This window comes from Peromyscus maniculatus, chromosome 3, assembly GCF_049852395.1.
Source record: "Peromyscus maniculatus bairdii isolate BWxNUB_F1_BW_parent chromosome 3, HU_Pman_BW_mat_3.1, whole genome shotgun sequence".
NCBI classification, from domain to species: domain Eukaryota; kingdom Metazoa; phylum Chordata; class Mammalia; order Rodentia; family Cricetidae; genus Peromyscus; species Peromyscus maniculatus.
Window position 1 is genome coordinate 152,882,710 of NC_134854.1, and position 20,929 is coordinate 152,903,638.

At 40.2% G+C, this 20,929-nt stretch overlaps 1 protein-coding gene across 5 annotated transcripts in view; it reads right to left on the bottom strand.

Moving 5' to 3' along the window:
- Nucleotides 1–5,023: 5,023 nt before the first annotated feature.
- Nucleotides 5,024–20,929, bottom strand: part of Styk1 (serine/threonine/tyrosine kinase 1) — a 43,545-nt gene continuing 27,639 nt past the window's right edge. For all 5 annotated transcript variants that reach the window (XM_042274186.2, XM_006995676.4, XM_076568077.1 and 2 more), the window contains 9 exons: nt 20,070–20,226; nt 19,172–19,306; nt 17,874–18,140; nt 17,174–17,355; nt 13,709–13,792; nt 11,252–11,466; nt 8,613–8,653; nt 7,891–7,987; nt 5,024–6,413 (listed from right to left, as the gene is read on the bottom strand). In XM_042274186.2, coding sequence (XP_042130120.1) covers nt 6,209–6,413; nt 7,891–7,987; nt 8,613–8,653; nt 11,252–11,466; nt 13,709–13,792; nt 17,174–17,355; nt 17,874–18,140; nt 19,172–19,306; nt 20,070–20,133 — 1,290 coding nt within the window. In that variant the 5' untranslated portion in view covers nt 20,134–20,226 and the 3' untranslated portion in view covers nt 5,024–6,208. The remainder of the gene's footprint in view (nt 6,414–7,890; nt 7,988–8,612; nt 8,654–11,251; nt 11,467–13,708; nt 13,793–17,173; nt 17,356–17,873; nt 18,141–19,171; nt 19,307–20,069; nt 20,227–20,929) is intronic.

Consider the following 20,929-nt stretch of genomic DNA (forward strand, 5'->3'; position numbering starts at 1 on the left):
GATGGGTGTTAGTAATAAAGCAATAAAGCTATTTGCACCTTCGGACTAAAAAGAAGGCAAACATACAAAGCAAACATCAGCACAGGGAAGCAATTAGTATTACATATAGCATATATGCAATAAAGCATCCCTGCACAAAAAAAAAAGCAAGTGGTTTTATTATAGGTGGAGTTAGAAATTTATAAACAAGAATATTAAGGCTTATAAAGGGTATGTTATTTGAAGTGGCTTTTTGATGAGCAAATTCTGTGAATGTCCCCCAGTATAGACAAGCATTTCAGGCAAAGGATGACCTAAAATAAGGCACAGTGGTGTGAATGTGTGTGTTTGGAGAAAGCCAAAAACCACAATTTCTACACTTGAAATTAATAAGTAACTAGAATGTAGGATTCGAGAAAGTAGAGTTGTTTTCAAGGCAAGTTGAGGCAGGTTCTCTTTGGTCCTTGTTTTTTCTTTTTGTTTTGTCTTTTGTTGTTTTATTTTATTTTATTTGATAGAGTTTCTTTGTGAAGCCCGATTTTTCTGGAACTTGCTTTGTAGACAGACCAGGCTGGCCTCAAACTCACAAAGATCCACCTGCCTCTGCCTCCCCAGTGCTGGAACTAAAGGTGTGTGCCACCACCGCTCAGCCTCTTCAGTCATCTGAATAGTTATGTAATTGTTATAAAATTTACTCACTTTCATAGTAGGCTGCTATTTAGGAAAATACATTAGAAACATAATTCACCACATCTTACCATTAGGTGACTCACCATTCCAGTTTTCCCAGGTTTGAGGAGTTTTCTAGGATGTGAGACTTTCAGTTTTAAAACCTAGAAGGGCCTGACTTATTACAAGAATAATTCACAGAAACTTAAGGACAGTGTTTCATAGCATCTGTGAAAGTATCAGTTATAATCCCTTTCACTGAATTCTACAGAAAGCCTCATTCAGGGGCCTTAGGTCCTGTAGAACCCTACATGTTTTTAAGATAAAATAGAAAACTATATTACCTACCTCTTCATATTGTAGGTCAGGATAGTACCAAAACAGGAACTGTTGCATTGTGATCAGTATTAAAAAGTAACAGAGCACTGTGTTTTATACTCTCAGATGGTAGACACCAGGGATGTGGGAAAGTGTTTTGTTTACTGAGCTCCTAAGTGCAGCTAGTTGTTCCTGAAAGTTTTCCTATGTCCCGACCAGTCTGCAGCCACTCAGACCCAAGTAAACACACAGAGGCTTATATTAATTAAAACTGCTCAGCCATTAGCTCAGGCTTACTACTGACTAGCTCTTACATTTAAACTCAGCCCATTTCTGTTAATCTATATGTTGCCACGTGTTCTGTGGCTTTACCTGTGTGCCATTACATGCTGCTCCCTGGATGGCAGTCTGGCGTCTCCTGACTCAGCCTTCCTCTTCTTCCCAGAATTCTCCTTATCTGTTTATCCCGCCTATACTTCCTGCCTGGCTACTGGCCAATCAGCATTTTATTAAACCAGTGTACAAAAGCATTATCCCACAGCAGCTAGTGAGACTGGGGAAACCGAATTCTTAATTTTGATTAACTTACATTAACATTTAAATATCACACATGGCTAGTGTGTCTCATGTTGGTTAGCACAGTTATGTAACAGTTCCAGGTATCATTAATTGCACTGGAAGTAATGAAAATATATTGTGAATGTTTCCTTTTCTCAGCTACTGTAGGTTCCAAATTAGGGTAACTACATTGTCACAGTTTACGTGTGAAAATAAATGTTGTTATCACTTACGTGAAACTGAAGAACTGTTTCTGTCTTTGCCAACCAACACTGGTCAGCCTCACAACACCTTGTGAAATGGTTTTGAAGCAGGAAACAAACATTCCTGACTGCAATGGAAAGTGAGGCTTGATGGTTTAATGTACACTATTTGTTGATAATTATTTCCACTCAAGTGTTTCTTTAGTAGTTCTTTCATTTCTGGTTGTGTTTGTTTGTTTGTTGTTGAGGCGACGTCTCATGGGCTCCAGCCAGCCTTAAACCCACCTGTGTAACCTATGCTGGCCTTAAACTCCTGACCAACTGTTGGTATTACAAGTGTGCACCACAAACCTGCCTTTGTTAGATGTGATTCTTCCTGAGAGCTGTTAATGTCTTAAATGCACTGGTGAGCTTTTCTTTCTTTTTTTTCTGTGTATAGAATTCTCTTCTTTTGATCTTTTTCATATCTTCTCTGCCCATCCCCAAATACATCTTTTTGTCTATTGAAAGTGACCAAATAAGCCGGGCAGTGGTGGCAGACGCCTTTAATCCCAGCACTCGGAAGGCAGAGCCAGGCAGCTCTCTATGAGTTCGAGGCCAACCTGGTCTACAGAGTAAGATCCAGGACAGGCACCAAAACTATACAGAGAAACCCTGTCTAAAAAACCAAAACAAACAAACAAACAAAAAAGTGACCAAATCATTCCCTCTTCTAATTTTCAGAAACACTCTCTAACCGTATCACAATTAAAACTGCAGGTAATAAACTTGTGTTCTCATTTTGTATCAGTAATTGGTTTTATATACTTATAAAATCAAATGTCAGAGCTGTCTCCTTTAGTAAAAATGAATCTGTGTAGCAATAGTAGTATACAGTCTAATATAACATACTAAAGTTGGTACATTTTAAGAAGGAAAAGCCAAAGTGTGGTGATCTATTTCTGTCCCTATCCATCCACTCACCTTTGTCTTTTATTCCATCTTAGGTTTCTCTGTGTATTTTAGGCATGTCTTTTGCCACTTGATAGCAATGTATTTCAAATAAATCCCCATCATGCTGAAACACCAAATTCACATACACCACTGGTTATCAGGCAGGATCACTGATTACCATGATTTGATAGACTTAATTGCATTATTAGGTCTGGAATAGCTGGGAGGCAAACTGTTGTGAGGTATTTAATTACGCTGTATAAAGATATGCCCCTGTGATTGGTTTAAGAAAAAGCTAAACAGCCAATAGCTAGGCAGGGAGAACAGGTAGGACTTCCAGGCAAAGGGAGGAACTGGGGATGAATTTAGGCATGCAAAGGCAATACCAGGAGACATGGAAGATACAGAATGGGCAGCACTTGATAGAATATAGATTAATAAAAATGGGTTAATTTAAGTTCTAAGAGCTAGGTAAAAACAAGCCTAAACTAAGGCTGAGCTTTCACAATTAATAATAATTTTCTGTGTTATTATTTGGGAGCTGGCTGGCAGGACAGAGAAAGAGTTGTTACAACAAACATATAACAATATCACATAATTTAAACACACAACATAACTTGTAACTTACATTCAAACAAGCACATTCTACTAAATTGAAGATAATAGGCTATCCTCTGGCTTTCTATGTTTTTGTTTCTATGTGTTTGTCTTATTTCATTGAGTATGGTAAATCATTTTATAAATTGTTATAGTAAGATTGGGAAAATTCTATTAATGTACACTAATAATTTTATTAACCTATTTTTTCTTCATTTAATATGGTGAAATGGAGCTGAAGAGAGATTGCTCATAGTTAAGGCTACATACAGAAAACCTGAGTTTGGTTCCCACTACGTATGACAGACAATTCACAATCATCAGCAACTCCAGCTCCAGGGAATACAACACTGCCTTCTGACCTTCCTGGCCCCCTCCATCAGTCAGCACATACCCAAAAGGAAAGAAAGAGTGAGCTACCCTCCATTTCATTATATGTCTTCTCCCTCTTTAAGACACATGCTACAATCCTGTAGATATCGTTTCATTACCTCACCTGTGTATTGCTTTTTCTGTTTATGATTATGGCTTTGTTTCTTATGGGTCATGTTTATGTATGTATGTGTTCAGTGTATGGCAAGTTTGTCAGGTCCATGCCACAGAACATATGGAGGTCACAGGACATCTTTTGTGTGCTTTCCATCTTGTTTAGGTTTGGGTCTTTTATGATTGACCACTGAGTATACCATGTAGCCAGCCTGCAAGCTTCTGGGGATTCCTCTCTTCACTTCCATCTTATCAACAGCATGCTAGTATTACAGATATATGCGGCCATATCTGACTTTTTACATGGGTACTGGGGATCCAAATTCTATTCCTCAAACTTTCATGGCAAGCACTTTATCCACTGAACCAACTCCGAGGCCCCACACTGGTTCTTTTTACCTCAAAGTTGTCATACAAGTCCCACCCCTGGAGTGTTCTTTTTACTCTTCCCATGACTACCTGACCCTTCCCTGGGGTCTCAGTTTAAATACCATGTATTAGGAGAGGTCTTCACTCTGCACTCCCTCTACTCTCCCATTGGTTTCATTCATAAGTTTTTAATTAGCAGACAGCCACACATAAATACATCCTGCCTGACTATATTCAAAGCTCCTAGTTTCTTTATCCAACACATTTCCCACTGTCTGGCACATCAAGGTTTGACACTCAACATTTTTAAATATTCAAATAAGGGAATTACTTCGTACGATGGCTCAAATTAACAGCTGGGAGGCAACAATAGGATCTCATTCTTTTTCTCTCTCTAGCCCGCTTAAATCCTGACTTCTCACCATGGTGTTTGCACAGTGAGAAACATTCCTTATTTAGCTGAGTCATTATGACTACACCAAGATTTCAGTTGATTCGGTTGTGTCCATTTTCAGCTGCCAGGCATCTTGTCTATGGTAGCTTTCCTAATCCTTCTAAAGGTATCAGGGTGTTCTTGCAAAGTCACAGATCATCGTGTAAACAGAATTGTCCTCAATGTAATACTTACAGTATTTTGAAATCATAGGAGACTACTGTCATCAGCCAAAACCTCACACAAACAACGATGGCTCAAGACCAGTGTAGATTACTTCCTTGTGTGTGTAAAGCCCTGGCTTCAGTTCTCATTGTTGGAAAATAAACAAAATGTGATCATAGTTTAATGATGTGGTGCTCGTAACATACTGCCATCTTCTAGACATGTTCTGCCCTGTATTATCACAAGCCAGTGCTCTCTTCTTGGCCACAGTAGATGTTATGTCTTAAAAAAGAATGAAAAGAAATGTCATGAGTTAGGGGGAAAAGAAGAAACTAACATTTATTGAGCACATATCATATGCCACGTATTATACAAACACATGTTCTCATTAACCCTCACACCATTCTGTGAGGTAGTCTTCTCATTTTACACATAAAGAATCTTTTTGGACAATGTATGTTCTTTAATTTTTCTATTAAAATTAATTTCCACTTATTTACTTTTCTACTCCATATTGTAGATATTGTGACAGCTATACACCAGAAAAGTCTACTTCTAGACAATAAATACTAATTTAATGGGTTATTTCACAGTGTTTCAGTGGATGGTTGAAAATTAGAGGCTACACCCATCCCTATCAGATTACTTCTTTGGCACCTCTTAATGACCACCTGGGTTAGTAAATCTTCTTGCTTGGTCTCCATGCTTCCTACTCATTGGGCACGTGCGCGCACACACATACACTTCATCACTAGATCTAACTTTGGTTCTTTAGACTTATTCTCCTTAGTTTAACAGCACTAGCAAGCAAATGTAATGGACAATGTTCTTAATCATGAAATGACTCCTGTATCTAATTGAATGTAGTATCAAACAGGGTCTACCTGTCTCAGATTTCAATAAAAGAGTTCAATAAAAGTTCAATCTATAGTCAAGGAAAAATTCAGTATTATTTTTCATAGTTCTTCTCCAACTCTTCATGAAGGGACCAGGAATGAACAACTTTTATGTCCCCTCAATGTAGAAGAGACAAGATCTCTTCTTAAAGGAAATCTTGATTCCCCTTACACTTCTCAGAAAAAAAGAACCTTGAATTTTCTTTCTCATGAATTCCTATGTTGTGTTCCTATTCATTCATACCATTCAGATTTACTTATACTCTATAATAGTTTAGATAAAAAAAAAAAAACTTTTTAGTTGAAAACCAGCCTGGGGTGGGTGGGACCAGCCCTTTTACCCTATCCCCCAACAATCATTGAAGATTTTAAAAACCTCCTTTGGAATGACACTGTCCACCACTTGTACTCAGGCCCTCGGGACTGGGAAGCAGTACGTGGTGTGCAGAGGTAGAGCCTCATCCAGCAGCATTTCATATTTCCAGGAAAATATATAGGGGGAGATGTGGGACCCATGTCCTTTTTTTCCCTTTGTGGCCCATAGAAGGTTCCTTCCCTCTGTTCTTGAAGGAACTTAATTCAAGCACTTGTCTGGGGCATCTTCAAAGGACACTGTAGCTGTAGGAAAGGCTCTCTGCACTGATGCCAGCCACATCTGCATACAGTTCAGGCACCACTAACTCTGGCACTTGCAACACAGCCTTGTCATTCGCAGATCTAGAGGCAGCTTCTAGACGCAAGCGCAGCTCTCCAGGTAAGGGACGGCTGTTCTCACTCCATTGCCAACAGCATTTCATGATGTTGTACCTGAGATGCAGACAACAGAGAGGAATGTGAAAGGAATGTAGTTCCTCTTCAAGAACAAACTAAAAGCCCTCAGACCTTTGATCTTTCTGCCCATCTCCCATTGTATTTCCAGAGAGTGGTACTCTACCATTCTCTTTCTATCAAGTCTCTCAACATTCTCTCAGCATGATTTCTTTTTATAATAGAATGCTGGAGACTTTTCAGACTACAAAGTGACAGAAGAACTCTGCCTTTTCCACCATGCAGTGCAATAAGGTAACTTGTCTGTTCCACTCTATGGTGTGATGGGTGGGGCTTTTAATCATCTCATGTTTGAACTGTCTTCTCATCAGAGTATTAGGTTCTTTAAGGCCAGGTCCTTTGTCTGAAGGGTTCTTGTAAAAGCAAAAATTAGAATCCTCAGGGGTTACCTCAAAATTGTATGTGAGGATGTTTGTATATATACATAATATGCATATATATGTGTGTAATGCATATGTAATGTATATATAATGTATAAGTGTATATCATATATGCATATGATAAGTATACATATATGACATATTTATGGCTTGAGCTTGAACTGTCCCCCACAGGCCCATGTTTTAAGTGCTTGATTCCCTAGCTTTTGGCACCAGGGGAAGACTTTGAAAGTTATAGCCACCCTAATTTCAGCCTTTGTTCACTGCCTGCTGGTCCACAGATATTTGAACAATCTGTCTATGTGCTCCTGCAGTCACAGACTGAGCACCTCTGCTCTGCCTTCCCCACTATAATGGAACAATGAGACAAAGTCAAATATGGTGATATTTTATTTGTACTGAAATGTGATTTTATTTGCATGTTAATAAACAAAGTTGCCTGGGGTCAGAGCTAATAGCAAACCATAGCAGAAGCTGGGCGGTGGTGGTGCACGCCTTTAATCCCAGCTCTTGGGAGGCAGAGCTAGGCGGATATTTGTGTGTTCAAGGATACAGCCAGCATGGAGACACATGCCTTTAATCTCAATACTAACCATAGAAGACCTGGAGGTCTGTATAGATGAGCAGTGACGAGAAGGCCATGCGGTTGGGTTTATAACCAATGAGAAGGCAGAATAGAAAGTTTATAAAAAAGACAAACAGACAGGAAGTAGCTCTCTTGCTGAGGACAGCAGCAGCAGTGAAGGGTAAGGTTTTTAGCTCTTAGCTCTGACCTCTTGGGTTTTCATCTCTGCATTGGCTCTATGTTTCTTATTTAATAAGACGATTACATCTACAGTCAACCTTTCTTCCTTGAAGCAGTTTCTGTTGGGTATTTTGTCACAACTATTAGAAAAGTGACTGATACAGTTGTTGAGCAGAACTGACTTTGTTTTGCCTCATGATTCATTTAAGGCCATGCATTAACATATAAAGACAACTACTGATCATCTAAGACACACTGAAAAGGGTGTAGTTAATAGGGATCAAAACATGATTTGGAATTACAGAAACTCAAGCCTTTAAGATCAACTTACATAGCATGTGTGCAGCTGCTGGGTCTCTTCATGATCTTCCTTCTCTGAAGATACTGTAGAATGCTGGTGGGAGGCACTTCAGGGTATGGTGGTGCCCCTGTCAATATGAAAAACATGAGAGCAGCAAGAGACCTTCTAAATATGAAGTGAAAATACTCCAGTGTCCATTGGCTTCAGACAGTGCCCTTTAAATCATAGCCATAGGGAAATAGTGTGTACAGTATAGTTGCTTCCTGCTGATTGTGTAAGGATACAGTAGATTTCAGAAAAAATGTTTTTGAGAAGAAAGGTAACATTAGGAGATGCTGAGTGTTAAGGAAAATAATAAAACAAGGCAAAACAGGAACTGAGAACTACCTTCCACTTCTCATAACACAGAAGGAGCTACAGTTTCTAAATTGAATGTATTAATAAACTTGAGGAAACATTCTTATGTTTATATAAGATCGCTATGGGAATTATCCTTTGGTTTTGAAAACATGCTATGGAGTTGGTATGGTTTGGGGGGGAAAGGGGAGAAAGGAGAGCTAAAGTAAGTTAAGGAAGGTCTAGGAGAGGGAGAGAGAAGGAGATCATCATTTTAGTAGATTTTCGAGGAAAGAGGCTCAGAATTCATGTCAACCCAGTGCAATCTGTCCTGGTCTGAAAACACTTTCTCCAAGGCTACAGCATCCACCCTCCAAATAAGCAAGCTTGCTTGTTTGCCTGGAGGTCATCCTTACCTAGAGTCACCATCTCATAAAGCAGGATCCCAAAGGACCAGCTGTAAAAGAAACAAAGCCATCCATTTAATTTCTACCTTTATCTTTACTAAAAAAAAGCTTACTTTAACATCAGCAGGGAAATGAAGGAGTCAAAGAGAGCTGAAGTGTTTTCAAAAGAGGCAAAGTAACAGAGTTATTAGACAACATTCCTGTCCATGTCCCCAGAATCTCATCTCTTTAAAGAGCTGAGTTTATGTCCCTTCTTCATAATACATGTTTGCTGTTGTTATTAATATATGATCATAAAATCACAAATCCACTAACTAAAACAGAATGTCCCTCTTTTTTTCATCTTATTCTTCCCTTTGTGCTCAAACTCTAACCTTTACTCAGCACAAAGCAAAGAGGGATTCTTCATCTAACCACAGTTTTCTCAGTAGATCTATTTACCCAAACCTAGAAAAAGTATTAGTAAACTTTAGATATTTGGACAGGGAATTTGGCTAATCAACATGACTTGAGAGGTAAATCCTTCACTATTGATACCATCATTAAATGAGTGACATTTTATAAGTAAAATTGCCCAGAGTTTGTTGAAAAGCAGGTATCAGTGATACATCAGTGGAAGCATTCTAACTGGCTCGTTGTGCTGATGTTTAAATTCCCACTGCCTCTTGTTATATGGACACCAAGGAAGGCATTTTGCATTGAATTGTGTGCCTCTTCAAACAGTTGAGGTATATAATTTCCAAAGATCAATTTCAAGTCTTTACTATCCTGATTATACCAATTGTATATGTAATTATAGTTAATCGATCATTAAATGCTATAGAAGGTACTTAAGTATTTGCATAAGTTATATCTTCTAAAAATCTTCTAAAAATGAATTGAATGTTTTGAAACTAGTCTGTGAGGATATACTGCTAAAAAGAAAATGTCCTGCAATAGTAGTACACAGCTATAATCCCAACATTTGAAAGACTGATGAAAGAGGGTCTGTAGTGGGTAGCAGGTCCAGCTTTGACCTGGAAGTACTACCCCCATTGAGACTTCCAGAAACTGTCACGCCTACAAGATGGGGCTGAGACAGGAGCCCTTAAGACCTGAGATCCAGATGGGCTGTCTCTCTTGGTTCCTGGATCCTGGGTGCTGGATGTAGACCCAGCAGAGTTCTCCAGAGAACACTGCCGGACTGCACTTCACTTCTCCCAGACCCTGTAATCTATCCCTTTACTTGTAAGTTACCCCACAAAATAAACCTCCCTTTTAACTACATGGAGTTGCCTTAATACTTCCACCACTAGTTTAAGGACAGTCTGGCTACCGAGGGAGACTGTCTTTAAAACAAAACAAAACAAAAATGAGGCACATGTGGTGGTACGTGCCTTTAATTGCAACACATGGGAGGCAGAGGCAGTCAGATTTCTGTAAGTTCAAACTCAGCCTTTTCTACATAATAAGTTCCAGCATAGCCAGGGGTATATGGAAGACCCTATCTCAACTCTACTTCCACCCCCAAATAACTGAAAAAAAAAAAGAAATTAATAACATGTTACAAAATTATACAGATGAGTCAACTGTAGAAAATGAGGTGGGGGGAGCCAGGCAGTGGTAGTGCATGCCTTTAATCTCAGCACTTTGGAGGCGGGAGGCAGGCAGACCTCTGTGAGTTCAAGGCCAGCCCAGTCTACACAGCTGGTTTTAGGACAGCCAAGCCTACACAAAGAAACTCTGTCTCAAAAAAACAAAAATTTTAAAAAAAAAATGAGAAGGGAAACAATAAAAGTCTCAGGTTGTTTCACAAATATTTTCAGGTCTCTCATTGTATGTACTAAGAACCATCTCAAAGTGGCATCCAGCCATTAGTCATCATTACAGCTGCTATTCAGACCAGAAACATAATTTATATCTGGACACTGTGCTATACATGTGTGACCCCTGCACCTCAGAGGTGAAGACAAAAGGATCATGGCTTATGTGCTGTATTTGCATGTTCAAGACCCTTCACAAAATGTAGATTTTTTTTCTCCTTCAAAAGTCTGATAAACATGCATGCAAAAGTTTTCACTTAAAAAGTGATTTGGGAGGGGAAACACAGCTCAGGGATTAAGAGCACTTACTACTCCTGCAGAGGACCTGGGTTCAGTTGCTACCACACATGTGTTGGCTCACAGCCTCCTATGACTCCAGTTGTGGGGATCTAATACTTTCTTCTGGCTACCAAGAGCTCTTATACATACATGGTGCATATAAACTCATGCAGGCACATGTAAATAAATAAGTAAAATTTTTAAAAGAAATGACTTAAAACACATATAAATATTTTATTTCAAATTCTTCATTCCCTGGCTTTTAAGTAGAACCATGCATGGCCTAAAGATTAAAGCAAGGAGGCTAAGGTAAATCCTCCAACACTGATTTGAATAATATTTTCAGTTTTTTTCTTTTCTAACAACAGCTGCCACTCTAATTCACAAGAACTACTGGAAAAGCGTTTTTAAAAAATGATTGAAAGCAAATGACAAATATCTTTGCTTGAGAGTATGTCAGATTTCAAGTAGAGCTCTCATTTGCAGACATAATTGACTGCAAGTGCAATCATGTTCCAGGGGAAACACCAAGCCTCAAAGAGAAGAAATGAAAGAGTGGGAACATACACGTCTCCTCTGATGCTGGCAGGTCTCAGGAGAAGCCTTTCTGGAGCAAGCCACTTGAGAGGGATGGTGCTGGTACGAGCAGAGGAGAGGGCTCCTTGGGTGTGGACTTCATAAGCCAGGCCCAGTCGGCAGAGTTTGACTGTCAGGTCACTTTGGATCAGGATGTTCCTGGCAGCCACATCCCCATGAAATAGATGCTTATCCTGGAGGAATTCCTATCAGCATATGATCAAAGGTAATCAGCCTTCTGAAAGTCAAAGTTCACAAATAAGACAGTCTTGGGTGGCCTCGAAAAGACAAGGGCCTTCTCTGCTCCAAACACTCTCACTAATCAATGAGATCATTTCCAAAGCAGGATAAGGGATTAGATCTTTTCACTGTATTTTTAGGACAACCAAACTACTAACACAGGGGTTTCACTCCAGTGCTAAAGATGGATCCTGGCGTTTCCTGTGTTCTGTGTGAGCACTCTGCACCTGTGCTGCATGCCCATCCCTAGCACCGGACTCTGAAAGCATGATCACATGCGCAGTGTCAACCCTAGCCTCTCTTGATTGTATTTTCCCTTCCGATAGTACTCAGGTCAATTCTGGAACAGAGATCAAAGCACACAAAAGCTGAATGCCATGTCACAAATTTATAGAAAGGTTCAAATCATCTCATTCTGTCCTCATAACAAGATGAAGTTAAGGAAGTATCTTTAAGGCAAACACAAAGGAAGACAGAAGGTGATTGTAACCCGAGGCCGGTCTCTTAACTCAGGAAGTGCCACAGACTCCACCAGTCCACTAATAGTTCCTAAGCCAGGCTCCAGATCAAAATTCTGAGACCTTGTAAAAACAAACTTTAAGACTTTTAGCACAGATTTACTAAGCCACCATCTAGAAAGAGAGAGGTAGTGACTTGCAGTATAAAGGATCAAAGGATTCTGGTGTGGTTAGAAAATCAGGTTGAAGTCACGGTGGCTGGTGATGTGTGCTGGATCACCTCCTCTGGCATGAAGCCACTCAGCTGTGCGTGACTGAAGAGCCAGAGATCTGGGGCTCCAATTACCCAACACGGACAGAAAAGGGAAATTTAGAGGGTTAAAGTGACAGACTCCAGTCACTGATGAAGAAGGAGACCATGAGTGCAGTTTTCTGTCCCTTGGAAATTTTTAGAAAAAAAGAAATTAAATATGATGAGCTGAATTAAAGAATATATAAGGAAATTTTACTCTAATGAGAAGAATTGAAGAATATACTAAATTTAAGGCCATTAAAGATAACAACAAAAAATATAGCCTTGCCCCGTGAGAGGTGATGCAGGTACAGCCTTGTAGGATAGATACCTCTGCATTTATAATTCAAGAGGCAAGGTAGGCTGAAGCTTACAGCTTAGCAACACTTTGACTACATCCTCCAAGAAGTGAAAATAACTGGTGTGTGATGGCTTCTCTCTCCATCCAATGGGAGTTCCAACCAGAACTACTTCTCTTTTCTCCCATCACTTCCTTCTTAGTCCATTTTTCCTAATTTCATTTAAATACCTGGTGGACCAGGCATGCACCTATTGCTGTGCAAGAAGCCATGAGTTCAATCCCCCATACTATCACCACTACACACACACAAAAGTCCCTTTAGACCCTGATCCATTTCACATATTATGGTAGCAAAATTCAACGAAGCTTAAAATCATAATTTCACAGAGCCTTGATTTTTCTATAGAAAATATCCATTTGAAATACAACCAAATAATTTCACAGATTATATACTTCCTGAGTAATTTTGACCAAGGTAATTTTTTTCTGAAACCCTAAATTCTTTAAACCTTTTTAAATTGGCTTAAAAATAGAAGAACAGTTGGCCTTTCCTGTTCTTTTGTTTCTCTCCCCCTTGCTCCTTATTTTTCAAGTTTATTATATATATATATACATATATATGTGTGTGTATATATATATATATATATATATATATATATATATATATATATATTTCATATCACATCTTTTATCAAAGCAAGTCTCCAACCAAACACAATCCGAGCTAATCTGTCTTGTTTTTCAGGTATAAATCTGCATCCTTCATCCTTTCACCCATTTACTCTCCTCCCTCATATCTCCTCCATCTTGCTTCCCTTGTTTCTTCTTTTACATGTGTACAAGTTCAAATACCAAATTAATCGTGACCCTGGCTTTTGAAATTTAAGCTAAGTAAACTTTCACAACCTTCTAGTTCATTGTATCAATCCTAAACTGACTGTCTTCTGCCTGGAATGCCTTATACTGCACTGTATTACCTGAATAATTTCATAAATAAGGGGCTGAAAAACAAACTGTCAGTGAATAGTCTTTCCCTCACTTTATCTAACTATCATTAAGATATATACCCCATTTAGAATTGTTAGTGTGGGAAATACAGCGTAAATCTAGGCTGATGAGAAAATCCCACCATCAGTTTCCATTTATGCTGGTCTTACCAGGGCCAAAAGGACCTGCTTTCCAATGTGATATATTTGTTTTTCTGTGAGATCATAGAGCAGGCCATCCATGGTCATCACATCCTAATGAAACAGAGGAAAGAAAACCGTTATATAAAAGTGACTTCAACATATTTTCTTTTTTAAATTGTGGTAGAGAAACTCTGAAATGAGAGATCAAAGCTAAGAACAACACAAAAACACAGGGATTAAGAGTCAAAGAGAAGGGGCTGGGGGATGGCCAGAGGGTGAGGGCGCTTGTTGCCAAGCCTGATGATCCGAGTTCCACCCCAGAATCCACCTGGTGGAGGCACAGAATTGGCTCCCACAAGTAGTCCTCTGACTTCTATGTGCTCCCCACCCCTCCCTACACACACACACACACACACACACACACACACACACACACACACACACACGAGAGAGGGAGGGAGAGAGAGAGAGAGAGAGAGAGAGAGAGAGAGAGAGAGAGAGAGAGAGAACTGTAAAACATTAAGGTGCATTTATGTTTCTTTTATGTGTGTGAATGTTTGCCTGCATGTATGAATATGCACCACATGTATCTCCGGTGTCTTTGGAGACCAGAAAATGGCATCTGACCTCCATGTAGATGCTGGGAACTGAACCCTGATCCTCTGCAAGAGCAGGAGGCACTCTTAGTTGCTGAGCAATCTTTCCAGGAAACATATTTAATCAAGAGAGGAACATTAGGTGTGTTCAGATACACAGAGGAACAGGGTTCCCTGAACTGCAGAAATGCTAAGGAAAGCAGTTGAACAGCAGGCAAGAAAAATAAGCAGGGATGACACTCTGCACTGAATAATGCAGCAGTTGCTCTGTGTGCGTGCGTGTGTGTGTGTGTGTGTGTGTGTGTGTGTGTGTGTGTGTGTGTGTGCGCGCACGCAGACATGCACATGATTAACACAGCTATTTGGAAGGCTTACCTATGCCAGTTTCCCTGTTAAAAACTTGGTCTTCAAAAGTGAAGAAAATGTACTTTTTAAAAAAGAAAAATATGGTGATAATTTATTTGTGCTGAAATATGATCTTATTTGTATGTTAATAAATAAAGTTGCCTGGGGGTCAAAGCCAAAAGCAAGCCATTTAGCAGAAGTCTGGTGGTGGTGGCACACGCCCTTATTCCTGATCACATGGCAGGCAGAGTCTCTGTGTGGTCAAGGACACAGACCAAGTGGTGACCCGAACCTTTAATCTCAGTACAAACCATAGAGACCTGGAGGTCTGTAGAGACAGGCAGTGATGAGGAAATCATGTGGTTGGGTTTAAAGCCAATGAGAAAGTAGAAGAGAAAGGCAATAAAAAGACAGGTCACAAAGAAGGTCTCTCTCAGGGGAAGGACGGCAGTGACTGATAAGTTAAAGGCTTCTCTAGTGCTCTGATCTTTTGGGCTTTTAACTCTGCATTTGGCTCTGTGTTTCTTATTTAATAAGACTGTTTAGAATTTCATCTACAGAAAAATTTCAAATTACAAACAAAAAAGAAGTTGAGAAAATTCACTATGTGCAGTTTCTCATGTGAGTCTGATGCCTTCGAGACTTACTGAATGCCAGGCATGAGAACTAGCATCAGGAAACTGTAAATAAACACATGGCGACATATGTTAAGGGCCACAAAGGAAATATACAGCATCTGCTAGACCGTGTGGTGGTAGGAGGAAGGTGAGAGCGACCTCAAGGATAGAGGACAGTGGGGAGAGGAAGGATTTGTGGACATAAGCTGCATGAAAGGCGCTTCAAGTCGTAAGAAGAGAAGATGCAGATGATCTGAAGTAGAGAAGATGGAGGCTCTGAGGGGTGGAAAGCTGTGTGTTGGTGAGAGCACAGAACTGGTGGCAGTCGGACAATCTCTTGAAAGGTTTAAACTGACAGGGTCTGCGCTCTCTTCTTCACATCCCAGGGGAAAAACTTTGTTCCACAGGGTCCTTTCCCACACACTTCCAGTTGTGTGACGATCAGCCTGTCTGTGGGTTCAGTTAATCTTGAGCTGGCTCATAAGTAAGTGAGAAACCAGGGACACTGGTTTCTTCAGCTCTTCAGGGGAAGCATTTAGAGAACTAAGGATATTATTATTAGTATTATTTTGTTTTTTAATAACTTTTCACTTTTTGAGATTATAATTACATTATCTGCCCATTCCCTTACCTCCCTCTAATCCTTCCCAAGTTGACCTACTCTTTGCTCTCATTCAAATTCATAGCTTCTTTTTCTTTAATTATTATTACATATGTGCATATGTATGTATATATGTATATATTCATAAATATATAAATACAATCTGCTCAGTCTGTATGTTACTTGAATGTGTATGTTTTCAGGCCTGACCACTTGGTATTGGATAACCAATTGTCAAGTTTTTCCCTTATTAATTCTTTTAAAAAGGAGATTCATTAGAATCTAGAAACTTCTGAGCTATTTCTTTTTTTAAGATTTTGACACACAAACGCTTATAGCTGAGTTTCTCCCTTGTCAACTCTGGCACACTAGGGCGCTTTTATGGAATGGAAAATACACTTAGCAGTTAATAACAGAGTAACTATTGTTACTGAGAGTGGTATATTGTTATGTCACTATCATTTTTAACAGCTATCATTTTGATTGCTTATTAAGTACCAATTGCTGCTATGTTTTACATACATAATGTCTTTGACATTTTATGATAATTTATTTATAAAACTCAGATCAGAATTAATTTTCCAGGCTAGGCATGATGGCATATACTTTTAGCCCCAGCACTTGAGAGGCAGAGACAGGCAGATTTCTGTGAATTCAATGCCAGTCTAGTCTACATTGCAAGTTCCAGGACAGCCGGGGCTACATATAGAAACCCTGTCGCAAATAATAGCAAAAACAAAAACAAAAAACACCTTGCCAAAGTCAAAGTTAGGCAGTGGAGGAAAGAAAAAGTCTTTAACCATACATTGCCCAACAAGAAAGTAAACAGTCACGAGTGTGTCTATTTCAACTCACAGTGTATAAAATTGCCCAAAATAAAAAGTTCATTTTCTGTTTCTCCTGCTACATGTCAAGTGTTTAATAGTCACATGTCACTTGTGGCTAGTTGTGCACATAACAGATATGGAATTTTTATTTTTTCAGCCTGGGTATGTGGGTAACTTCAAAATGGATGTATAGTTGAAAATTAGCCTATACTCAAGTTCTTTCCCAGTGCTGGAATTATAGATATATGCAACCACACACAGTTTTATGCTGTTTGGGAGAAGAAACCCTGAGCCTTTTGATAGACAAACATTGTACCAACTGAGCCATATCCATACCACCTAGCTATGTGATGATTATTTCATACTTACATTGCCATAGTACCATTAAAAAGTGGTAATTGTTTCACCTTTACATTGTCTGCATATTTTGTCATTTGTGCTGTTAATTGATGTCTGAAAAGCTAATCAAAGCTTTTCCCTGCTAATGCAGCTTCTCTTCTGCTCACCCTGCGGCAGGTCCAGAGAAAGCTAAGCAGGTCTCCTGGGACCACATCCTCCAGCACCATGTAAAGTGGCATCTTTTCTGTGCAGCATCCTTCCAGCTGTACCAGGTTCTTGTGTTTCCCCAGGTACTGATAGAATTGGATCCGCCCTATGAAATCCTGGACCTCCTGGAGTCCAGCAGGTTCTATGGAAACAGAAGAACTGGGTCAGTGAATAGTCAGTCAAGTGCAGCTGATGAGTAAGAGGCAAGAAGCAAAAGACACATGCAGATGGTGTTGTTCAAGGCCCCTTGTGGAAGAGAGACCAAAAGTGGAAGAAGTGCAGCCAGAAAGGGGACAGGAGGGGAGCCATGTAGAGGAGAGTGATACTCAGTCACTTTAACAGGAATAATACAGAGTCACAGAAAGAATACAGAGTCAGGGGTCTTAGACCTGGATAGGTTTTCACTTGCCTGAGTGTTCTGTTCATATTACATCACTGTCTGGGTTTTTTGATGGACACTTTTGCTTATGTTTAGCCCTTCCTTGTTTTATGTTCTATGTATCCAGTGCTAATTGTGTATACAGAGAGAAAGAAAGGGGAGGAAGGGAAAGAGACACAGTATCAGGGAAGAGTATATTGTTTGCAGTTCCTGTTAATATTTACAGGTATAGGCTCACAGCAGAGAGTAAAAGAGGAGAGAAGTTGATCTTCATACTTTACCTTCTAAAGTCTTGAGGACAACACTCTTTGGCTTAGGGTTGTCCCTGGTGGTCATCGTGGCATGATAGAGGGTCCCAAAACTGCCACTGTGGATCTTCTCCAGAACATCTGAGAGTTGTTCCCTAGGCACCTGCAGCTTAGCCAGGCGAGGCAAGGCTGCTCGTAGAAAGCTCTCCACGGAGGTCTCCTTAAGTGGTACAAGCACCTTTTCTCCTTGTCCTGCTGGCTCCAGGCTTAGGTCTCTAGATGCAGGTACAGAAGCAGTACCTAGAACAAAGAGACAATGTCCACCAGCTGTCCCCTGCCTTAGGGACACCAGAAAAGCAGACTTAACAAACTGGCCAGTCAGATTTCTCAATGAATAACACAAGGACATCTTCTGATGCTGAATGAATACGACCACTAAGCTTCTACAATAGTCACAATTATTCCATTACTTATAGAAAAACTAAAGATGAATCCCTTGAAAGTGGTCATTTTTCTTTTTTATCATCCTTGGGATTACCTTCAGTGTTTCTATGAATGTAGCACAGAGACAGGACAAGTCTCAAAAGGAATCCCCACCAAAGGTACCAAAAGGTGGTGATCACTGATTCAGTAAGTATCACCATATGCCATACACTGTCTGTGAGTTGGATAGGCACAGTTCATATCCACCTAAGGTTAGTTTCTAATCAGAGGACATAGAACATTAAGAATGGATGAGGCAGTATGTTATGGGGGAAAATAGCAAAAGGAGATACTATTTTATCTATAGAGGTAAAAACAAAAAAGACCTTTCAGATATGATAACATTTAACAAAGGCCTAGAAACAATTACAGAGCAAACCATGATGACACTGTAGGAGATGGAACAAGATGCATGAAGGCACCAAGAAAAGAATGCATGCACATGGGGTGTTTAAGAAGCCACAAGGAAGGCAGTACAGATGGAAACCAAGTGGGATGGCTGGAGAGATAAGAGACAGAGACAGAGAGTCCAGATCATACAAGGCCGTGGGAAGAACCTTGCAATTTTCCATTCTGTGGGAGACAACAAGCTATTGGAGGGTCTTAAACCATATGAACTGAGAGACCAGTCAAGGCATTCATGAATTATTTTGCCTTGTCAAGGAGGAACTAGATCATTATAGAGCTAGAAGCAGTTATAGAGAAAACCATTAGGAGTGCAAGATGTAAGTAGCTTGGGTTTATAATTCATAAGATCTGATGATAGGTTGGGCCTATTGAGACCTTAGCATAGATCTTAAAATAGATCTTCTCTGAGCCCATGCCTAGCTCCACGGTTTGAGCCTTACCCCGGGGTCCAGGGCGCTGCCTTTGGGATCTCTGTCCTCTAATAAAAAGCCACAGGATGATTGCAAGAAGGATAAGGAAGCCGCCAACCAGAAGAGCTGGAACAATGATGACTTCATACTGTTGCTCTTGGACAACTGTGTAGGCAATAATCAGGAAGTGAGAAGTCTGCAGGATCCCCCTACCCACCATATCCCAGTGCTCCTGGTATGTGGTTGACATATTGTGCACCCCAATAAATTTATCTGGGGTCAGAGGACAGAACAGCCACTAGACAGACATAGAGGCCAGAAAATGGTGGCACTCACACCTTTAATCCTGGCCTTCTGGAGGCAGAGATCCATCCAGAGCTCAGTGAGTTCAAAGCCACACTGGAAACAGCCAGGCATGGTGACTCACGCCTTTAATCCCAGGAAGTGATGGCAGAAAGCACAAAGGTATATAAGGCCTGAGGACCAGGAGCTAGAGCTGGTTAAGCTTTTAGGCTTTTGAGCAGCAGTTCAGCTGAGGCCCATTTAGATGATGACACAGAGGCTTCCAGTCTGAAGAAACAGGATCAGAATTGGCAAAGTGAGGTAGCTGTGGCTTGTTCTGCTTCTCTGATCTTCCAGCGTTCACCCTAATACCTGGCTCCAGGTTTGTTTTTATTAATAAGGCCATTTAAGATTCATGCTACACTGGCATTCCCTCATTCTCTTCAATGGAGGCCCATGGAGGGCAACCCTGCATCTTAGACCAATGAGGGACATTTCTTCTATCCTGATCTCTGATTGGCATGGATCCCACACCACAGACATGATGCCTGCTAGAAATGATACCAGCCCTCCTCTTCTAGAACCACCCAGAACTCAGTCTCTATTGCTACAGAATCATATAACAGGAAGTTGTGTCTGCTCTTACCACACAGCTTATCACTGAGACTGCACTCCAACAGTACTCGGCTTGGGCGACCCTTCTCTCCCATTGCCACAGGGCCAGCCTCCTCTGCTAGGCCCACAGAGGGTGCACAGAGCACAGCCACAGTGATATGTTGTTTGCAAGAACTGTGTGTGTTATTCTAGAAAAAAAAAGAGCACATGAAGAAATTTTAAATACAACTATGAATCTCTAGTTACTAAGCATACAGTGCCCTTTCTGAGCTACCTACTTCTCTCTGCTCTTTCATCTGGAATTCAGGCTGAAGGAACATTCTTTATCTCCTGAAGCATTTTCTTTTCTTATACATCTTTCAAACCTTGATCCCTTCATTTCATTCTTACTGAAATTATTTTAAGGACGCCCTACACTTCTGTGACCATGCTGAAGTAGGGACCCACAGCAACATCTGACCACTGGTAGAATATCTACCCCCACTACAGCCTTGAAGCATCTTAAATTCCTTTCAGCTGCATGTCACATTTTTTTTTTACACATAACATTTCATTACACCTTTTACTCGGACAATAAATGAATGTTCAACAAATGTCAAAAGAGATGATTCATGCTATTGCTTGCCTATTCTGAGACACCTGCACCCTCAGAACAAATAAGTAGACAGCATTTGTCAATGAAAGCTATTTAATCCCTCAGCTCTCAAAGCTTGTGTGGACCTTCTCTACACCCACCAGGTGTAGTCAAACAAACCCACATTCTGACCAGGTCATAGACTATAGAAAGTGTCACTATAGAAAGAGACACCTTTTATTTTTCTCACTCCTTTAAATAAAAAAAATGCATCTATACATAAATGTGTTTCAAATGTAGAGCTGAGGAGTCAACTC